The sequence below is a fragment of the Macadamia integrifolia genome, chromosome 7 (assembly GCF_013358625.1).
Source record: "Macadamia integrifolia cultivar HAES 741 chromosome 7, SCU_Mint_v3, whole genome shotgun sequence".
Taxonomy (NCBI): Eukaryota; Viridiplantae; Streptophyta; class Magnoliopsida; order Proteales; family Proteaceae; genus Macadamia; species Macadamia integrifolia.
This window is the reverse complement of record NC_056563.1, coordinates 126880-145856: the sequence shown is the minus strand read 5'-3', so window position 1 is coordinate 145856 and position 18977 is coordinate 126880. Positions and strand designations below refer to the sequence as shown.

The 18977-nt window shown below is 38.6% G+C and overlaps 3 protein-coding genes across 3 annotated transcripts; 1 reads left to right on the top strand and 2 right to left on the bottom strand.

Moving 5' to 3' along the window:
• Window positions 1-2162: 2162 nt before the first annotated feature.
• On the bottom strand, window positions 2163-2957 carry LOC122084146. The gene is made up of 2 exons (XM_042652226.1): window positions 2418-2957; window positions 2163-2327 (listed from the first exon to the last, which is right to left on the bottom strand). Exons 1-2 carry the CDS (start codon window positions 2955-2957, stop codon window positions 2163-2165), a joined length of 705 nt encoding a protein of 234 aa, XP_042508160.1.
• Window positions 2958-5755: 2798 nt separating this feature from the next.
• Window positions 5756-7411, bottom strand: LOC122084143 (putative UPF0481 protein At3g02645). The gene has a single exon (XM_042652222.1). It carries the CDS (start codon window positions 7409-7411, stop codon window positions 5756-5758), a length of 1656 nt encoding a protein of 551 aa, XP_042508156.1.
• A 6292-nt stretch (window positions 7412-13703) lies between these two features.
• LOC122084141 (putative UPF0481 protein At3g02645) lies at window positions 13704-15110 on the top strand. The gene is made up of 2 exons (XM_042652221.1): window positions 13704-14351; window positions 14487-15110. Exons 1-2 carry the CDS (start codon window positions 13704-13706, stop codon window positions 15108-15110), a joined length of 1272 nt encoding a protein of 423 aa, XP_042508155.1.
• The last annotated feature ends 3867 nt before the right edge of the window (window positions 15111-18977 follow it).

The following is an 18977-nucleotide window of genomic DNA, read 5'->3' as shown; positions in this document are numbered from 1 at the left end:
GGAGGAATAACAGCAGTACAAAATGCTAACTTGGCAATACACCCTATTTTATCTCCATCAATACTCTTCCCAATCCACTCTGCTTCTATTATGTGTGTCTATAATTCTTGACCCATTTTAAATATTACCCTGTTTGATCTAAAAATTTTGGTGGACACCCGAATAGAATTTTTTTTGAGATCTATGATAGTAGTGGATGTGAAACTGCTTAGGGAGAAAGGGATTATTCTGAACCATCTGAAGAGTGATGAAGAAGTTGCTAACCTTTGGAATGCAATGACTAGATCAGTGAGATTAGCAAAAGTTCCCTTCTTGGACAAGGTAATTGAAGATGTGAACAAATATTATATAGGTACATGGAAGGTCAAGATAGCGAACCACTTGAAAAGGTATGTGTTTGATTCATGGCAGATCCTGACACTCTTAGCAACTATTCTGCTGTTGTTGATGACAACTCTTCAAGCATTTTGCTCAGTCTATAGCTGTGGCCGCGTTCTACATATTGACTCAACTATCAATCACTGATTCATAGTGCTGTGCCTGCAGCAAATATGATAATTTTTTTGTTATTCTTGTTCTTAATTTATCAATGTTTGTTCATCTCAGTTCATAAACTTTTATTTGAAAGATTCGGAACAAAATTTTTTATGCTTTTGCATGATTTCTCTCAGAAAAAAGTTGGCAAATCAAAATCTAATGTAGGACAGGTTTAAGTCTGTCCAAAATTTTGGCGTCTTAAAGTCTCTGTGGTTGTAACTTGGAAACAACTTCTTCTGCGAAGTAGGGGGTAAGGCTGCATATATTTGCCCCTCTCAAACCCTGCTGTAGCGGGAGCCTCGTGCACTGGATTGCTCTTTCTAGGGGTGAACGTTTGGCCTTGACAACCCGAACCCGCCCTGGGCCCGAACAGGGCTTGGGCCAAGTTTTTTGACCCTGAGGGCGGGTTAGGGTTGAAAACCACCAACCCTGAGTCATGGTTGGGTTGGGTTAGGGTTGATGCCTCATCCCGGCCCAACCCGACCCAACCCAACCCGAAATTTAACCTTGTATTTTCATAATAGAAATTAGGACTCCAATCAGTATTTCATTTTTCTATAATTTTTTAATATATTAGATGTGAATGGTGAAAACATATCAATCAAGGTTAATCCAACTATGGTAGAAGCCAAGGTCAACCCAACCCAATTCAGCCCGACCCAACCGAGCCTTGATAGGGTCAATTAGGGCTAGGTTGGGTTGGTATGAACCCAGCAGAGTTGGGCCTGAACATGAACCCGGTTGGATTGGGCTAGGGTTGAATTTTGAAGACCTAGGGTTAGGTTAGGGTTTTAAGAAACCTAGCCCAACCGGACCCTGTTTCACCCCTGGCTCTTACTATAATTTAATGTCATCATATATTATGATCCAACTTCAGTATTATGTCCAAATTAGGATTCAAATTTTCTCATGGAAAGTCTCATCAATAATTACAAAAATACTAACACATTGCAACTCTCTCTCTCTCTCTCTCTCTCTCTCTCTCTCTCATGGAAACCAAATTGCTACCGAAGAACTTAGAAAAGAAAAGAAGGGGATGAGCTCTTCAAGTCTCAAGGGAGAATCACTTCTAGACTTCAAAACACACAATGATGTAGTGTTTAATTGAAATATTCCCAATTGGCAGCTTTTTTTTTTTTTTTTTTAAAGGTAATATCAATTTATTCTAAGAAAAGAAAGTAGATACAACAAACTATGGCAGCCTAAGAAGCTAGTACTCATGAATAGGAACAATGAGAACCCAAAAGGCCCCAAACCCAAGAAAAAGGCTAAGGGGATATCGGCATCAGGCTAATCCCCAATAAAGGAAAACACAAACTTCTTGAAACAAATACACTAGTACTATGACAGAATCACCTTACCACCCAAAAAGGATGGACCACCACTTATCGATAAGGACTAAATTCCTAGGTGAGAGGAATGACAGCTCCTCGATGGTCTTCTTTTTTTCGCTAAAGATTCGTTGTATTAAGAAGAAATAAAGAATGTACATCCCAATATAAAAGAAAAAAAAGATATCACCACCATCATACAAGAAACTGACTAAGATAAAATTTGACCAGCCCCACCTTCGGCATTGCCATCAGCAGGAAAAGGCCCCCTTAAATCTTAGTCGAAATAAAAATCTATAAGTTCATAAAGCGATATCTTGGATGCTGGTTAGCATCCAATTCCAATTCCATTGAAACCAACCGAGGCCAAGCTTCCACTGGATACGACACTTCAAATCTCGCTGATGACTTTGCCAAAAAATCAGCAATCACATTTGCCTCCCGGTAACAATGCGTCACCTTCCAATTTATTGAATTCAGGTAAGATAACAGACTCCTTCATCGTTGTAGAGCAAACCATGGAACTAAACATTTGGAAAGAAGGATTACCACTGCCGTAGAATCGCATTCAATCCAAAGATGCTGAAAACCATTTATCTTTGCCTGTTCAAGACCAGCGATCACTGCCAAAAGTTTCGCTTCAAAATTTGTTCTGATACCGACATATTCTCTGTAGTTCAAAAGGCTGTCCCCCTTCTCGTTTCTGAAAATCCCGCCTGCTCCGGCCTTCCCTGGATTACCCAAGGAGCATCCATCAGTGTTTAGCTTAATCCATCCTGGAAATGGGAGACACCATCGAACTTCAATAATCTCTCTACGAGTTCTTGTTACCCGAGGAATTCCTATTCTTCTAGCACATATCAGATCCGGGATGGAAAGGGGTTTCCCAAGATGTACACTAGAAATCATACAAATTTCTCCTTTCACTCGAGCAAAAATATGTTTATAATGAAGAGCTGCACCATCATGATATCTAGCATTTCTCTCCATCCAGACAGCATATGGGATCAGAATAAAGCCACAAAGCCACACAGTTGAAAAGGTTAAATTCTTCCCTTTCCGTTTCCACCATGCTAAAAGGTCCCCCATTCTATCAAGGGGCTGCCACTTGATACCGAATAAATCACAAAAAGAATTCCACAGAGATTGGGTATACTCACAATGAATGAATAAATGAGGGATAGATTCTTCTGCGTGACTACACAAAATGCACCTAGAAGGCATCATCACACCCCTTCTGCGCACCTTCTCATCCGTGGGTAACCGATTATGAGCAAGCCTCCAACCAAACACAGCTTGACGAGGCTGAATCTTGGATTTCCATAAAATAGAAAACCAAGGGAATTTCTGATTTTTCCCCCTTATCTCCTCCCACGCTGATCGCAAAGAGAATGCCCGAGAATTTGATAGCTTCCAATGACATATATCCTCCATAGGCGATAAAGAAATTCTTTTTGCCTTCTCAAAGGTCTCAGCAAGAAATTTCGAAGAAACATTTGGAAAAGACTCCGCGATGGTCTTCCACATATATATAAATATCAGAAATGATGGATGGCATAGTCCTTGTCTTATTTCAGAAGACAAGATTTCCTCTTTTTCCATATGTGAATTATAGTAGTACTGCTACCAAAAAAATAATGAGGAGGAATAATAGTAGTTCAAAATGCTAACTTGGCGATGCACCCTATTGTATCTCCATCAATACTCTTCCCAAACCACTGAGCTTCTATTATGTGTGTCTATAATTCTTGACCCATTTTAAAGATTATCCGGCTCGATCTAAAAATTTTGGTGGCGACCTGATGGAACTTTTTTTTTTAAGATTTGTGATGGTAGCGGAGAACATGTTTGCCCCTATGGTACAGTTCAACCCAATGGATCAACCCGACTTGTAGGAGTACTTTTATGTTTTATTATCTTATAATGCAAGTTAGAAAGACAACTTTTGAGTGTTCTTGAGAGATCTCTACTATATCTGTTCTTCCAACTTACTGAATCATCTTCAACTTCGTCTAGGGATGTAGTACATCACATTGGTGTGTGAATCACATTAAATCTCCGTGTTATCTTTGCTTTAATATGTTCATTTTTTGTGTTTCTTGGTTTTTATTCTAACAACTTCCAATGATGATGCAACTTCCAAGTCTTCTAAAGGGAGAACAAAGCCGCATTACGTGCCCCCAAATTTGTTTCATAAATGAGTATTCAAAGAACAAGTGGTTTCTATTCACAAACCCCATCCAATAAAAGCTACAAATAGGTAGAATCAAAATATTTCTCTTCCTAGGCTGATCTACACGGATCGGGCCCCTCTCCTAAGTGGTGATTGGCTAGGTCTTGCCCATAGCTGCCTAGGTGCTTGATGCATGTTTAAGCGGTGATCCAACAGCTCTTGGCATGGTGCTTTTGTTTTGATCGGTAAAAGCACAACAGTTGGATCACTGCTTGAACACATGTCGATCGCCCAAATAACTATGGATTGACCTAGGCTAGCACCGTTCAGGAGAGTAACCGATTCCAATAGCACCTCCAAGTCATCATTGAATCTATAGGAATACGGGTGTTGAACGACACAGTAGATGCCCAGGAGATTGTATATTTTTATCACTCTTCAAATGGTTCATAACAATCTGCTTCTCTCTAAGCAGTTAGAGAGAGAGAGTCTAATCAACATAGAACTTGAATTTAATTTCTTTTTAAAAATTGTAGCTCCAAAAAATGACTCCATTATTGATGGTAAAGAACAAGGTTTGAATCCCCCCTCATGTGTGTGTGTCAAAATGGGGTGCATGCCCTTTTATCATCCACAATTATACGATAGAAACAGTTTGAACTTTTTAACATTATATAGGCCACTTTATGGGCCCAAACAAGCACCTCATGAATGGTTCGTTCTCTCTGTATGTATATTCTTGTTTTTGTGAATGATATGCTTGTTACAAACATGTGCCATGTCTGAAATCTCATCACACAATTAGGGGTTGGATTCTCTCTTAAAGATTTGGGCTTTCCTAATTTCTTTCTAAGCATTAAGGTTGTACCCCACAAGGATAGCACTATATTCTCTTAGCGACGAGACATGTTTTGTACTCTGATGCTACCAAGTATTGCGCATGCAATAGTTGGAGCCCTACGATATATAACTCTGACCAAACTAGGCGTTGCCTTTACTATCAATTGTGTTTGTCAATTCATGCACTCTCCTTTTGAGGGCCACGGAGCTCTTGTTTTTTTATATTATGCTATTTTAAGCACTTGAGGAATTATGGTCTTCTCATTGAGCATTCTACCTTACTCACAGTATAGGCATTCATAGACGCTGATTGGGCAAGATGTACATATGAAAAAGGTGAACATCAATTTTCACTTTTTTAGTTAAAAGGTGGCTCATCACGGGTTGATAGTAAATTTTATCTCCACCAATGATTAGATTGAAAATATATAAAGCGATTGTCAATAACAAGATTTCAGTTTCTATGTGAGAAGTTAAAGGTCCATCCAAGTGGACCTTCAACTTGAGCGTGTGTTGAATCATATTGGTTGCAATATATACTACCACACATATTGGACTTAGATTAGGTTTCCTTGATTACTAAGAGTTATATATTCTTATTGTATCCTTTATGGATCTCTTGGTCATCAAGTTACCTACTCTATATATATATATATATATATATATCTTTGAGGCACCAAAATTTTGGATAGACTACTTAGTCTACAACAGATTTGATAACATTTTTCAGAGAGAAATCAAGCAAAAAACTCCCTAGAAACTGTTCTCTTGAATCTTTCATATAGAATGTCATGAACTGAAATAAACAAACCATGGACAAAGAACAAGAACGATAACAAAATGATCATATTTGCAGCAGGCACAGCACTATGAATCACTGATCGATCGTTGAATCAATACGTAGAACACTGCCGCAGCTATACACTGAGCAAAATGCTTGAAGAGTTGTCACCAACAACAGAAAAATAGCTGCTAAGAGTGTTAGGAATTTCCAAGAACCAAAAACATACTTTTTCAAGTGGTTCCCTACCTTGACCTTCCATGTACCTCTATAATATTTGTTGACATCTTCAATTACCTTGTCCAAGAAGGAAACTTTTGTTAATCTCACTGATCCACTCATCCCATTCCACAGGTTAGCAACTTCTTCATCACTCTTCAGATGATTCAGAACAATCCCTTTCTCTCTAAGCAGTTTCACATCCTCCTTGGTGTCTATAATGCCATTCATCAATTCTGTGTATCGCGTAAAAATTAATGGTCCTGATGCATTTGATGCTTCATATGCAACCAAGTTTCTTAATATCACTTCAGTGTTAACATCTATGGTAACAGTAGGGAGGTAAAGTGTGAATGATTTGGTGTCGAAGGTAATGGATGTGATATCCCCTTTTATGGGTGCAAATTGGACACCGGAATTGTAGAGTTTGGTCACTGAAGGGATCGCGATTTCCTCTATCAAAGGAGGCTTGTGGATGTTGTTGGTTGAACTTGAATCCTCATATTCAGATATGATTTCAGCTTTAGTTTTGGAAAACAGTAATTCTAAAGGCTGCTTTAGGATGGAAAACCCAGGTAATTTGGAAAAGAAATTAGCAGGTGTGGAAATTAGTACTCTTGTAACATGACTTACTGGACCTTCTGTTAATTTGGATAGCAGATTCCGGATCAAATCCAATACTTGAGTTGAATCTTTGATCTCTTCTACAATCTCATCAACAGTGGGAACATCTAGTCCATCAGAGACTAATTCGATGGCGAATTCGGGTTGTTCTTCAGATTTGGGCACAATCATGTGGTACAGAACATCTAGCAAGTGTGAATGCTCTGTGAATTTGATGCTTGAGAAATTCATCATCTTGAATGGAGATACCTCTTTGCATAAACCAATTAAAGAGGCAATGAATGTCACATCTGCTGCTTCTAAGGAGGAATGCTGGAGTTCTAAGACCTTCCTCATTAGGAACAGTGGGATTTGATTTTCAAGCATCACTATATCTCTAAGCATAACATAATTACTAAAATTCTTGCCTGCATGAAATTCTGTTTGGACTTTGCCTTCTTTGATGGCATAAATTTGGAGGAACTCAAGCAAGAAGCATGCATCAACTGCTAACATCCATGCTAGTGCTTCACCACTTAAATCAAGGTACTTGTTGTAGCAACCCCGGATCTTTGGCATGAGTTTCTTCATTTCTTCGACGAGGTTTTCGAATTTCAGGCTCTGGAATTGTCTTTGGGCTCTTCTGGCTGCAGCAACCTTGTGGCTTTCCATCTCATAGAGCTCCTCCCTCCAATGATGGTATGGGCCTAGTGCAATTTGGTGAGGAATGAAGCAATCTGGCTTGACAGACAATAGAGTTTTAGGGATATTGAAGATACATACTGGGAAACCAGCATCATCTTCGAGTTCTTCCTCCAGCATTTGACGGATTTGAATGACCCACCGGTGCTCATCAACGACGCCATTATTCGAATTTGAAGTCATGGTTGCAGTCTGTGAAGAGTTCATGTTCGTTTCCTCAGCCATGGATTAAAGCTAGATGGAAGTCCTGCAACATGAAGCTACTATGGACACATATATATAAGGTTTCCAACCTTAAAATTTTCTAGTACCCATAAAAAAATAAAAATAAAAAAAAAATAAAAAAAATAAAAAAAAAATAAAAACCCGACGAAGAAAAGGGAGAATTTTTTCTTCACTACGTGGTTCACAAACCCTTCTGCATGTCTCTTTCAAACCTAGCTAGGAAAACTTTTCCTGCACCTCTTCTTGCAACAACTTGGACATTGCTAATGGTTCCAAGAGAGACCAAACCAAACTGGCCAACTCAGGACTTATTTTTTGTCTTTTTTACTGGGTAGGAACCTACTTCATGCCATAGAAAGAACGATGCAATTTACAAACATGATTTAGTTTGGAGGCATCCTCAAAACGTGGTGGCTAAACCATATAGAATTCTTCGTTGAGAATGATGTTGGTCAAAAAGGAGCATTCTAGAGTTGTGTTGTCATTGTTGACAATTATACTAGTTATATTGGTTATGTGGTAATGAAGACTGATGGGTTGGAAAATCTAGAATAGTCAGATAGTGACTTGGCGGGGTTGCAAGGGCATGTGACATTGAACGATGATTGTTTGTGGTGGTATGGCAAGCATTGGATGGCAAAGACGACAATGGCATGCACCCCAAAACTGCAACGAGATGGGGCCCTCATGAAGTTCCAAAAAAAAGAAAAAAGAAAGTGCCTTCTTTCTTACCGTTCAACATAACTTACAGAGAAGAGCCTTATCGTTTCCATTAGCATCACATTTATAGAGGCAATAATATAATAAAATTCAAATGAATTGATTCCAACTTATCAATTCACTCTTAGAAATTTCCTGACTCCAAACTTTAATTCTTTTTATAACTGTTCTATTAGATGAAGGTCAACAATCAACCCAAATATCAAAGAGATTTCTAGTGGGAATGTACCCTTGTAATAACTCATTTTTAAATATTTATCATTTATAAATGAGACCGAACAACCTTAGGATCTACATGTCAACAAGATTCAAGTCTCCGTTAATTTTCCAAAAAAATTTAGAATAGTATTCTGAATGGAAGATTCAACCTTGGAATGTACCCTTGTATTCTGAATTAATTCTTGACCCGTTTTGAAGATTGACCCATTCCGACATATTTTGGTGGCGACCTGAATGGGAAGTTTTCAAAGATCTGTGATGGTTCGATTTGATTGACCGCGACCCAATGGGTTGACCCAGTGACTTGGAGTATATAATGTACTGTTGTCTTGTTGAGAAGGTTATTATAATTTGGGGGTAGGGTTTCGAGTTAGGGTTTCAGGGCGAGTTTTCTCGCTACTGCTTGGGTGTAATCTCCCTTCTACATAGTGAAACATCTTCTTCTTCGCCCGAGGACATAGCACACCACACCGGTGTGTGAACCTCGTTAAATCTCTGTGTTGTGCAGATCTATTGTCTCTTTATTTTCGTATTTCTTGGTATTTGCTCTAACACTAACTACCATGTTCCTTTGCAATCCTAGTGTCACACACACACACACATATATATATATATATATGGAAGTGTTTCCTGAGGGAGAGTGCTGTTTGAGTATTTCGAAATGATCAGTCGGATTGTGAGAAATATTACTTAATTAATTTTAATAAATAAAATAGGACCATGAGAAACCCCTCTGGCCTACGAATCGTGTGTTTCTTCTCTCTCCAGTTGATCAAGTCCTAGCTCAACTCTGCTTTGGATCCTAATAATGATCTCTCTAGTTGATCAGGTTCAGGCAACTTATCTGTGTTTCTTCTCTGCAGGCGGTAACTGCTACTGTGCAATCGGAGCTTGTTCTAATCACCGGAGTTGCAGATTTACTTTTTGGACTGAAGAAGTTCTCCCCAGTCGGGCGGAGTATTGGGAAAACAGTCAAGTGAAGGTTTGTTTATTTTATTTGTTTTTTAATTGTTTGGTTGATCTGTGTTCAGTGGTTTTGAATTAGTCTGTTTTATTACTCTTTGGTATACTGATGCAAACCACCATCCATATACCTTAGGAAATAAGGTCTAAGCATCTGCTAAAATTGAGCAGGAATAGGTTGAACTATCGCGCAAAATATGGAAGAATCGAAGAGTAGGCAAGTTTTTAAATTTCTGATTTATATAGAGTTCCAGAAAATATTTACATGTGGAATTTAAAAAGGAAACATTAAAAATCAGTCATTCAGTTCAAGCAATAACAAAGAAGTGGTGGAACACATAATATCTACTGAAAAAAATCAAACAGAAAATAGAGATATGAAGGAGCCTTAGACCCGAAGTATAGAAGTTCTTAACGGGATGAACAATAACAAAAACTTGGCAAAGATGGAGTGAACAGTTGAATATGTTTTGCAATCTTGTAAACTAGTAGCAGTAGAACCTGTAAAAGCGGCTAGAGAATAAGAAAAGTAGAGAGACAAAACAAGGAATTATGTGAGAAAATAAGGTCAACAGCCCTTGCTTCAGATGGGTTTAAATGGAGGTTAAGGGACAAGACCAAAGGTAGGAGGAAGAAGAAACTCGAAACATATGCCATTGCCTTTCTTCTTCTGTTTTTCCTCTTAACTCTATTATATGGATCCTTGTTAAGGTAAAATAAATTAGTGAAGCTCTGCTCAAACCTGCTCGCCTACTCTTTGGGGAAGGTTTGGGATATTATAGAGAGAGAGAGAGAGAGAGAGAGAGAGGTGGCTTGGGTATTGTTTCAGTTGAACTAATTTCTATAAAACTAACGGAGATAAACAAAGGCCCTTTGCAGCGGCACCCCAATCCTTTATCAGAGACCTTATGTGCGTCTCTGTGTTTGATGTCTCGGTGAAGGTGAGTATAAGGGTTAAAATATGAGTTTTTTAATGGCAAGGGTATAGTGGTTAAAACATGAGTTTTTTAATGGCAAGGGTATAACAGTCAATTTAACTCAACATTTAACAGTGACTCACGGTAGGGGGTCTGAGTATAATTTGGTGAAATAGAGGGGGTGGTCTTATAATTGTGGAATTCTCCAGGGGGTGGCGCGGTAAATTTCCCTTTATTAAATGGCGAATATGAAGGGAGGGGGCGGAAGATATTAGCATAAACAAAACCATGCATCACATACATCACATTTAATCACATATAGTCTTATGACAACTCATGCCACAACACAACTGTCATATAACAACAATATAACAAAATATTAATCCAAAATTAATTTTGGCTGGCCCAAAATCTAAAACCAGAACTTTAACAATTTTTGGATAAGTGTTTTCTGACCGCGAGAGGCCTTTGGGTCGACACAAAAGGGTGAGCACCTTTAGGCAGAGACATAGTGATCATTGCACGCCCCTTGTTTGTGATATGGGGTCTCCCATGGAAAGTAAATCCTACAGAAAAGATTGCAAACACTCAGCCAAGGAGTTGAAGTTAAATGCTAGTTTACTGCACTTCTAGTAGCTGTCTTGCTCTTGTCATTGACTGCATGCTCTGAAAGGCTTTTTGATAAATCTACAATTTCCTGTTCTCTCAACTGATGCTACTAACCTTTACTAGGTAAGAATGGGGTTGGTAGTTGAACTGTCATCAATCTCATGATCTGCAATCAAAAAATATATTAAAAATAATAGTAAAATTAGAGTACATGATCATGGCTAGACATTCCCAGATGGATGAAAGAATAAAGTTAGAAATCCCCCACTTTCGGCAATGCCATCAGCACGAAGAACCCCAAGGCATTTAAAAAGACGACAAAAAATTATCTAGAAAAACAGAAAGTAGGTCTCCCTATAATATCATTTTGGATCTCAACCTCACTAGCAAAAGGGAAGGACAACACCGATGAGGAGACCCGCAAACTTTGGAGCTTCCTTCACCAATAGGATTAACTAAAAAATGAATTTCTCTCTCAGACCCTGGCCAATTCTGGGGTGGCTGTTTCGATTGAAGACTTGATGTGTGCTAGAAGGTTGGGATTTCCAGGGGTACAACGCAGGCAAAAAGAATTATTTGAAAATTTTTGGTGTCCTCCTCCAATAGGATGAGTCAAATTAAATACAGACGGCTGCTTGTTGGGCAATCCAGAAAAAGCAGGTGGGTTTCATCTGCACAATGAGAAGGCTGAGGTGTTATCTAATTACAGAGAGTTCCTTGAAATTCGCATAAATTTTGAGGCGGAATTCCAAGCTATTATTGCAGGAATTGAAGCTGCAAACCGATTTGGGGTGCAGAGTTTGTGGATTAAATGTGACTCAGTCGTGGTGGTTCATCTTTTGCAGAAAAAAAAAAATTCTTTGGAAATTTCGACAAAGGTGGATTAACTGATTACCCTACCTTGAAAGGGTGGAATGGAAGATCACGCACTGCTTTCGTGAAGCAAATTCTGTAGCGGATTTCTTGTCAAAGTCTGCCCCCCGCTTTGAAACCTTTCTGCCAGTGACATCCTGGCTGGCCTTGGTCAAAATGGATCTGGACATGGATGCCTCGGGTCATCCGAGATATAGACTCCTCTAGCGCTCTAATTCAGTCTTCTATGCTTTGTGGAGAAGAGTTGGCCGATGGCTTTTTCTGCTGATGGCACTGCCGATGGTGGATTAAGCTCATCTCCGCTCTGCTCAGTTTAATTGTTTATATTTCGCTTGGGTGTTTTTATCCCTTCTGTATTATATTTTTCATCTTCTTTTTAATACAAATGATATTCTAGCCAAAAAAACAATAGGATTAACTTCTCGAACATAATGTGTAATCATTAATTGTCAACTTCTTGGTACTATATTCAATTAAACACTTCATTTATGGCACGTAGTAAGCCAAGCTACTTGCAAGTTGAAATATTCTACATAGAAAGCAAAAGTTTCAAAGGATTTGAGGTTCATCTCTTACCTACCACACAAATTTTTATTTTTTTTCGTTCAATTTTTAACATTTAGAACCTAGAGGTTTCAAGTATTTAACATGTAAGCTGTCTTCATCCTTAAAGACAAAAAGAAAAAAATAAATAAGTAAAATAGAGAACGTGTTTGGCGTGGTGATAAAATAGGATTAATTCACATCAGCAATAGTAATTTTTTACCTTCTGATGAAGGAAAAATATATTCAAAGGAGCAGAGAGAATCTTTCTCACAAATAATAAGAGAAAGAACAAGAAAGAAAAAGGAAAAAAAAAATCCCATCAGAAACTCCAAAACTAGATCTTGGCCATGCAGTAGTAGAGTTCCCAATGTTATCCACGCTGGCTCATAATTCAAATTGGGTTGGACCAAGTAACCCTGGCCTTGAAAAACTGGTGGGGGGTATAGTTTTAAAAATTAGACTGGATCGGATTGGTATCGTTCAAGACTGGTCCTTAATCCTTGACCAATTCGATTCTGATCCAGTGATAAGATATAAAGATAAAATGGCTGAAAAAAAAAAATCGAAGGTGAACCGATCTGATCCCAGTCGATACTGATATGATCCACAATATTAGTCGAGATCGATCTCAAATTTTAGAAACTTGCTTGGGGCAATCTGGTTTGGCTCAAAGTAAACCATCCCCACAGCTCTAAAAAGAGAAATAAAAAATAAAAGAAAGAAAGTTCCAAGCTTGTAGGATGATGCAGACCAACCTAGACCTATGAAGGCCAGAAGGTTGGCCTGTTTGGTCTGGCCTTGGCACCATGTGCCGGAGGCGGGTGCTTTTGACAATTACCAAATCATTAGAATATAAAATTTTCCTAGGTTTGAAATGAAGATACATTCTTGTTAAACATGGAAAATTTTTTTTCCCTTCACCAAGTGGGAATAAGCTTCATCACATCACCGTGGGATCCACAAACCTTATAAGATTTTAGTATATTCTTCGAAATAATCTCCCACACGCAGATGAAACCCCTTGCTTGGTCGGTGGGTGAAGGAAAATATGATTTTTTGTTGGGGGGGGGGGGGGGAAACTGGAGAGTTTGAAATTTGGACCAGTGCAAATTATACAATCCACACAAACCTTATTTATGTCCACAATATCTTCATGTTGTTGCAGGACTTTCGTTTAGCTTTAATCCATTCTAAGAAACACAAACATGAACTCTTCACAGCAGGCTGCTATGATGACTTCAAATTCAAAGAATAATGGCGTCGACGAGCACCGTTGGGTCATACAAATCCGTCGAATCGTCGAGGAATAGCTTGAAGATGAGGTTGAGTTCCCAGTATGCATCTTCAATGTCCCTAAAACTCTATTATCTGTCAAGCCAGATTACTTCATTCCTCACCAAATTGCACTAGGCCCAAACCATCATTGGAGGGAGGAGCTCTATGAGATGGAATGCCACAAGGTTGCTGCAGCAAGAAGAGCCCAAAGACAATTCCAGAGCCTAAAATTCGAAAACCTCGTCAAAGAAATGAAGAAACTCATGCCAAAGATTAGGGGTTGCTACAATAAGTACCTTGATTTAAGTGGTGAAACACTAGCATGGATGTTAGCTGTGGATGTATACTTCTTGCTTGAATTCCTGCAAATTTATGCCATCAAAGAAGGGAAAATCCAAACAGAAATTCATGCAGGCAAGAAATTTACTAATTATGCTATGCTTAGAGATATAGTGATGCTTGAAAACCAAATCCCACTGTTCCTATTGAGAAAGGTCTTAGAACTCCAGCATTCCTCCTTGGAAGCAGCAGATGAAACACTCAATGCCTCTTTAATTGGTTTATGCAAAGAGGTATCTCCATTCAAGATGGTGAATCTCTCAAGCATCCAATTCACAGAGCATTCACACTTGCTAGATGTTTTGTACCACATGATTGTGCCCAAATCTGAAGAACAACCCGATTTCGCCATTGAAGTCTCTGATGGACTAGACGTTCTTACCGTCGACGACATTGTAGATGAGATCAAAGACTCAAATCAAGTAAAGAAGATCGCGAATTTGATCTGGAAACCACTATCCAAATTAACAGAAGGCACTGTAAGTATTGTTAAAAGAGTACTAATTTCCACACCTGCTAATTTCTTTTCTAAATTACCTGGGTTTCCCATCCTAAAGCAGCCTTTAGAATTATTGTTTACCAAAACTAAAGCTTAAATCATATCTGAGTATGAGGGTTCAAGTTCAACCAACAACATCCACAAGCCTCCTTTGATAGAGGAAATCGTGATCCCTTCAGTGACTGAACTCTACAATTCCGGTGTCCAATTTGCAACCATAAAAGGGGGTATCACATCCATTAGCTTCGACACCAAATCATTCACACTTTACCTCCCTACTGTTACTATAGATGTTAACAGTGAAGTGATATTAAGAAACTTGGTTGCATATGAAGCATCAAATGTATCAGGGCCATTAAATTTTACGCGATACACAGAATTGATGAATAGTATTATAGACACCAAGGAGGATGTGAAACTGCTTAGGGGGAAAGGGATTGTTCTGAACCATCTGAAGAGTGATGAAGAAGTTGCTAACCTTTGGAATGGAATGACTAGATCAGTGAGATTAACAGAAGTTCCCTTCTTGGACAAGGTAATTGAAGATGTGAACAAATATTATATGGGTACATGGAAGGTCAAGATAGGGAACCACTTGAAAAGATATGTGTTTGATTCATGGCAGATCCTCACACTCTTAGCAACTATTCTGCTGTTGTTAATGACAACTCTTCAAGCATTTTGCTCAGTCTATAGCTGTGGCCGCGTTCTACATATTGACTCAACTATCAATCACTGATTCATAGTGCTGTGCCTGCGGCAAATATGATCATTTTTTTGTTATTCTTGTTCTTAATTTATCAATGTTCATCCCAGTTCATAAAATTCTATTTGAAAGATTCAGAACAAAAGTTTTTATGGAGCTTTTGCATGATTTCTCTCTGAAATATGTTGGCAAATCAAAATCTAATGTAGGATAAGTTTAAGTCTGTCCAAAATTTTGGCGTCTTAAAGTCTCTTTGGTTGTAACTTGGAAACAACCTCTTCTACGAAGTAGGGGGTAAGGTTGCATACATTTGCCCCTCTCAAACCTTACTGTAAAGTTTGGTCCTGATAACCCAAACCCACCTTGGCCCGCCCTGGGCACGAACAGGGTTTGGGCCAAGTTTTTTGACCCAGAGGGCTGGTTAGCATTGAAAACCACCAACCCTAGATCAGGGTTGGGTTTGGTTAGGGTTGAGGCCTCATCCCGGCCCAACCCGACCCAATCCAACCCGAAATTTAACCTTGTATTTTTATAAAAGAAATTAGGACTCCAATCAGTATTTCATTTTTCTATAATTTTTTTAATATATTAGATATGAATGGGGAAAAAAATGTCAATCAAGGTTAATTCAACTATGGTAGAAGTCAAGGTCAACCCAACCCAACTCAGCCTGACCCAACCCAGCCTTGATAAGGTCAATTAGGGCCGAGTTGGGTTCGTATAAACCCGGTAGAGTTGGGCCTGAACATGAACCCGGCAGGGTTGGGTTTGGGCTAGGGTTGAATTTTGGGGACCTAGGGTTGGGTTAGGGTTTTAATAAACCTGGCCGAACCCGACCCTGTTTCACCCCTAGCTCTTTCTATGTTTTAATGTCATCGTATATTGTGAACCAACTTCAGTATTATGTCTCAATTAGGATTCATATTTTCTCATGGAATGTCTCCTCAATAATTACAAAAATACTAACACATTGCAACTCTCTCTCTCTCTCTCTCTCTCTCTCTCTCTCTCTCTCTCTCTCTCATGGAAACCAAATTGCTATCGAAGAACTTAGAAAAGAAAAGAATGAGATGAGCTCTTCAAGGCTCAAGGGAGAATCTCTTTTAGACTTCAAAACACACAATGATGTAGTGTTTAATTGAAATATTCACCATTGGCTGTTGTTTTTTATTCTAAGAAAAGAAAGTAAATACAACAAACTATGGCAGCCTAAGAAGCTACTACTCATGAATAGGAACAATGAGAACCCAAAAGGCCCCAAACCCAAGAAATAGGCTAAGGGGATATCAGCATCAGGCTAATCTCCAATAAAGGAAAATACAAACTTCTTGAAACAAATACACTAGTACTATGACAGAATCACCTCACCACCCAAAAAGGATGGACCACCACTTATCGATAAGGAATAAATTCCTAGGAGAGGAATGACAGCTCCGCGATGGTCTTCCACATATATATAAATATCAGAAATGATGGATGGCATAGTCCTTGTCTTATTTCAGAATACAAGATTTCCTCTTTTTCTATATGTGATTTATAGTAGTACTGCTACCAAAAAAACAAAGAGGAGGAATAATAGTAGTACAAAATGCTAACTTGGCATTGCACCCTATTTTATCACCATCAATACTCTTCCCAATCCACTGAGCTTCTATTATGTGTGTCTATAACTCTTGACCCATTTTAAATATTACCCTGTTTGATCTAAAAATTTTGGTGGTGACCTGAATGGAAATTTTTTTGAGATCTATGATAGTAGCGGAGGGCTTGTTTGCCCCTATGGTACAAGTTCAACCCAATGGATCAACCCTACTTGTAAGAGTACTTATATGTTTTATTGTCTTATAATGCAAGTTAGAAAGACAAGATATGAGATTTTCTTGTTAGGGTTTTCTGGGTGAGAGTTCTTGCTGCAATTTTTGGGTGTTCTTGAGAGATCTCCACTATATCTGTTCTTCCAACATACTATCATCTTCAACTTTGTCCAGGGATGTGTAGTATATCACATTGGTGTGTGAATCACATTAAATCTCCGTGTTATCTTTGCTTTAATATGTTCATTTTCTGTGTTTCTTGGTGTTTGTTCTAACAACTTCCATGATGATGCAACTACCAAGTCTTCTAAAGGGAGAACAAAGCCGCATTATGTCCCCTCAAATTTGTTTCATAAATGACTATTCAAAGAACAAGTGGTCTCTTTTCTCAAACCCCATCCAATAAAAACTACAAAAAGGTGGAATACAAAATATTTCTCTTCCTAGGCTGATCTATACGGATCAACTAAGTCTTGTCCATAGCTACCTAGGCGCTGGACATGTGTCCAAGTAGTGATCCAATGGCTCTTGGTGTGGTGCCTCTGTTTCGATCTGTAGAAGCACAACCGTTGGATCACCGCTTGAACACATGTCGATCGCCCAAGTAACTATGGATTGACAGACCTAGGCTAGCACTGCTCATGAGAGTAGCCGATTCCAATATTAGGAAACCCATTCACAAAGCATCTCCAAGTCATCATTGAAGCTCTAGGAATACAAGTGTTGAACGACACAGTACACGCCCAGGAGATTGTATCTCTTTATCACTCTTCAAATGGTTCATAACAATCTGGTTCTCTCTAAGAAGTTAGAGAGAGAGAGAGTCTAATCAACCTAGAACTTGAATTTAATTTCTTTTTAAAAATTGTAGCTCCAAAAGAAAAAAAAAAAAAAGCCTCCATTATTGATGGCGTTGAACAAGGATTGAATCCCCCCTGTATGTGTCAAAATGGGGTGCATGCCCTTTTATCATCCACATATAAACCATAGAAAACAGTTTGAACTTTTTAAAACTATATAGGCCACTTTATGGGCCCAAACAAGGACCTCATGAATGGTTCCACAGGCTCTCTCTGTCTGTATGTTCTTGTTTATGTGGATGATATGCTTGTTACATTTTTTTTTTTTTTACCAAAGATTGAGGGAATTTATTAAAAAAGGAAAAAATAAAGTACAAAGACTAGGAAATTTAATCCCCCACCTTCGGCATGGCCATCAGCAGGGAAAGAAAAATCCCAAAATTACATAGAGTGAAATCTTGGACGAGAGATTGCATCAGAAGCAATTTCAGAGCTAATGTGAGCCAGGAAAGAAGCAGGACAGCTAGAATTTCCACACTTGGCCGCATCTCTGGCAAAATAATCAGCCACAACATTTGCTTCTCGAAAAATGATATGCTAGTTACAAACAACACTTGCCATGTCTGGAATCTCATCACACAATTAGGGGTTGAATTCTCTCTTAAAGATTTGGGCTTTCCTAATTTCTTTTTAAGCATTAAGGGTGTACCCCACAAGGATAGCACTATATTCTCTCAGCAACGAGACATGTTTTGTACTCTGATACTACCAAGTATTGTGTATGTAGTAGCAGGAGCCCTACGATATATAACTCTAACCAAACCAGACGTTTCCTTTACTATCAATTGTTTTTGTCAATTCATGCACTCTCCTTTCGAGGGCCATCGAGTTCTTGTTTTTTTATATTACACTATTTAAAAAACATGAGGAATTATGGCCTTCTCATTGAGCGTTCTACCTCACTCACACTACAGGCATTCATAGACGCTGATTGGGCAAGATGTACATATGAAAAAGGTGAACATCAATTTTCACTTTGTTTGTTAAAAGGTGGCTTGTCACGAGTTGATAGTAAATTTTATCTCCACCAATGATTAGATTGAAAATATATAAAGAGACTGTCAATAACAAGATTTCAGTTTCTATGTGACAAGCTAAAAGGTCCATCCAAGAAGACCTTCAACTTGAGGGGGTGTGTTGAATCATATTGGTTGCAGTATATACTACCACATATAGAGTATTGGAATCAGATTAGGTTTCCTTGTGTACTAGGTCTCCTAGATTAC

What these genes read in the sequence shown, in the direction of transcription:
- LOC122084146 (XM_042652226.1), bottom strand. Translation starts at nt 2,957, where the DNA reads ATGGGGGACCTTTTAGCATGGTGGAAACGGAAAGGGAAGAATTTAACC. An exon ending in AATGCGATTCTACGGCAGTG is followed by an intron (nt 2,328 to 2,417) that starts GTAATCCTTCTT and finishes ATAAATTGGAAG; the next exon opens with GTGACGCATTGTTACCGGGA.
- LOC122084143 (XM_042652222.1), bottom strand. Translation starts at nt 7,411, where the DNA reads ATGGCTGAGGAAACGAACATGAACTCTTCACAGACTGCAACCATGACT.
- LOC122084141 (XM_042652221.1), top strand. Translation starts at nt 13,704, where the DNA reads ATGGAATGCCACAAGGTTGCTGCAGCAAGAAGAGCCCAAAGACAATTC. An exon ending in CCAAATTAACAGAAGGCACT is followed by an intron (nt 14,352 to 14,486) that starts GTAAGTATTGTT and finishes TCTGAGTATGAG; the next exon opens with GGTTCAAGTTCAACCAACAA.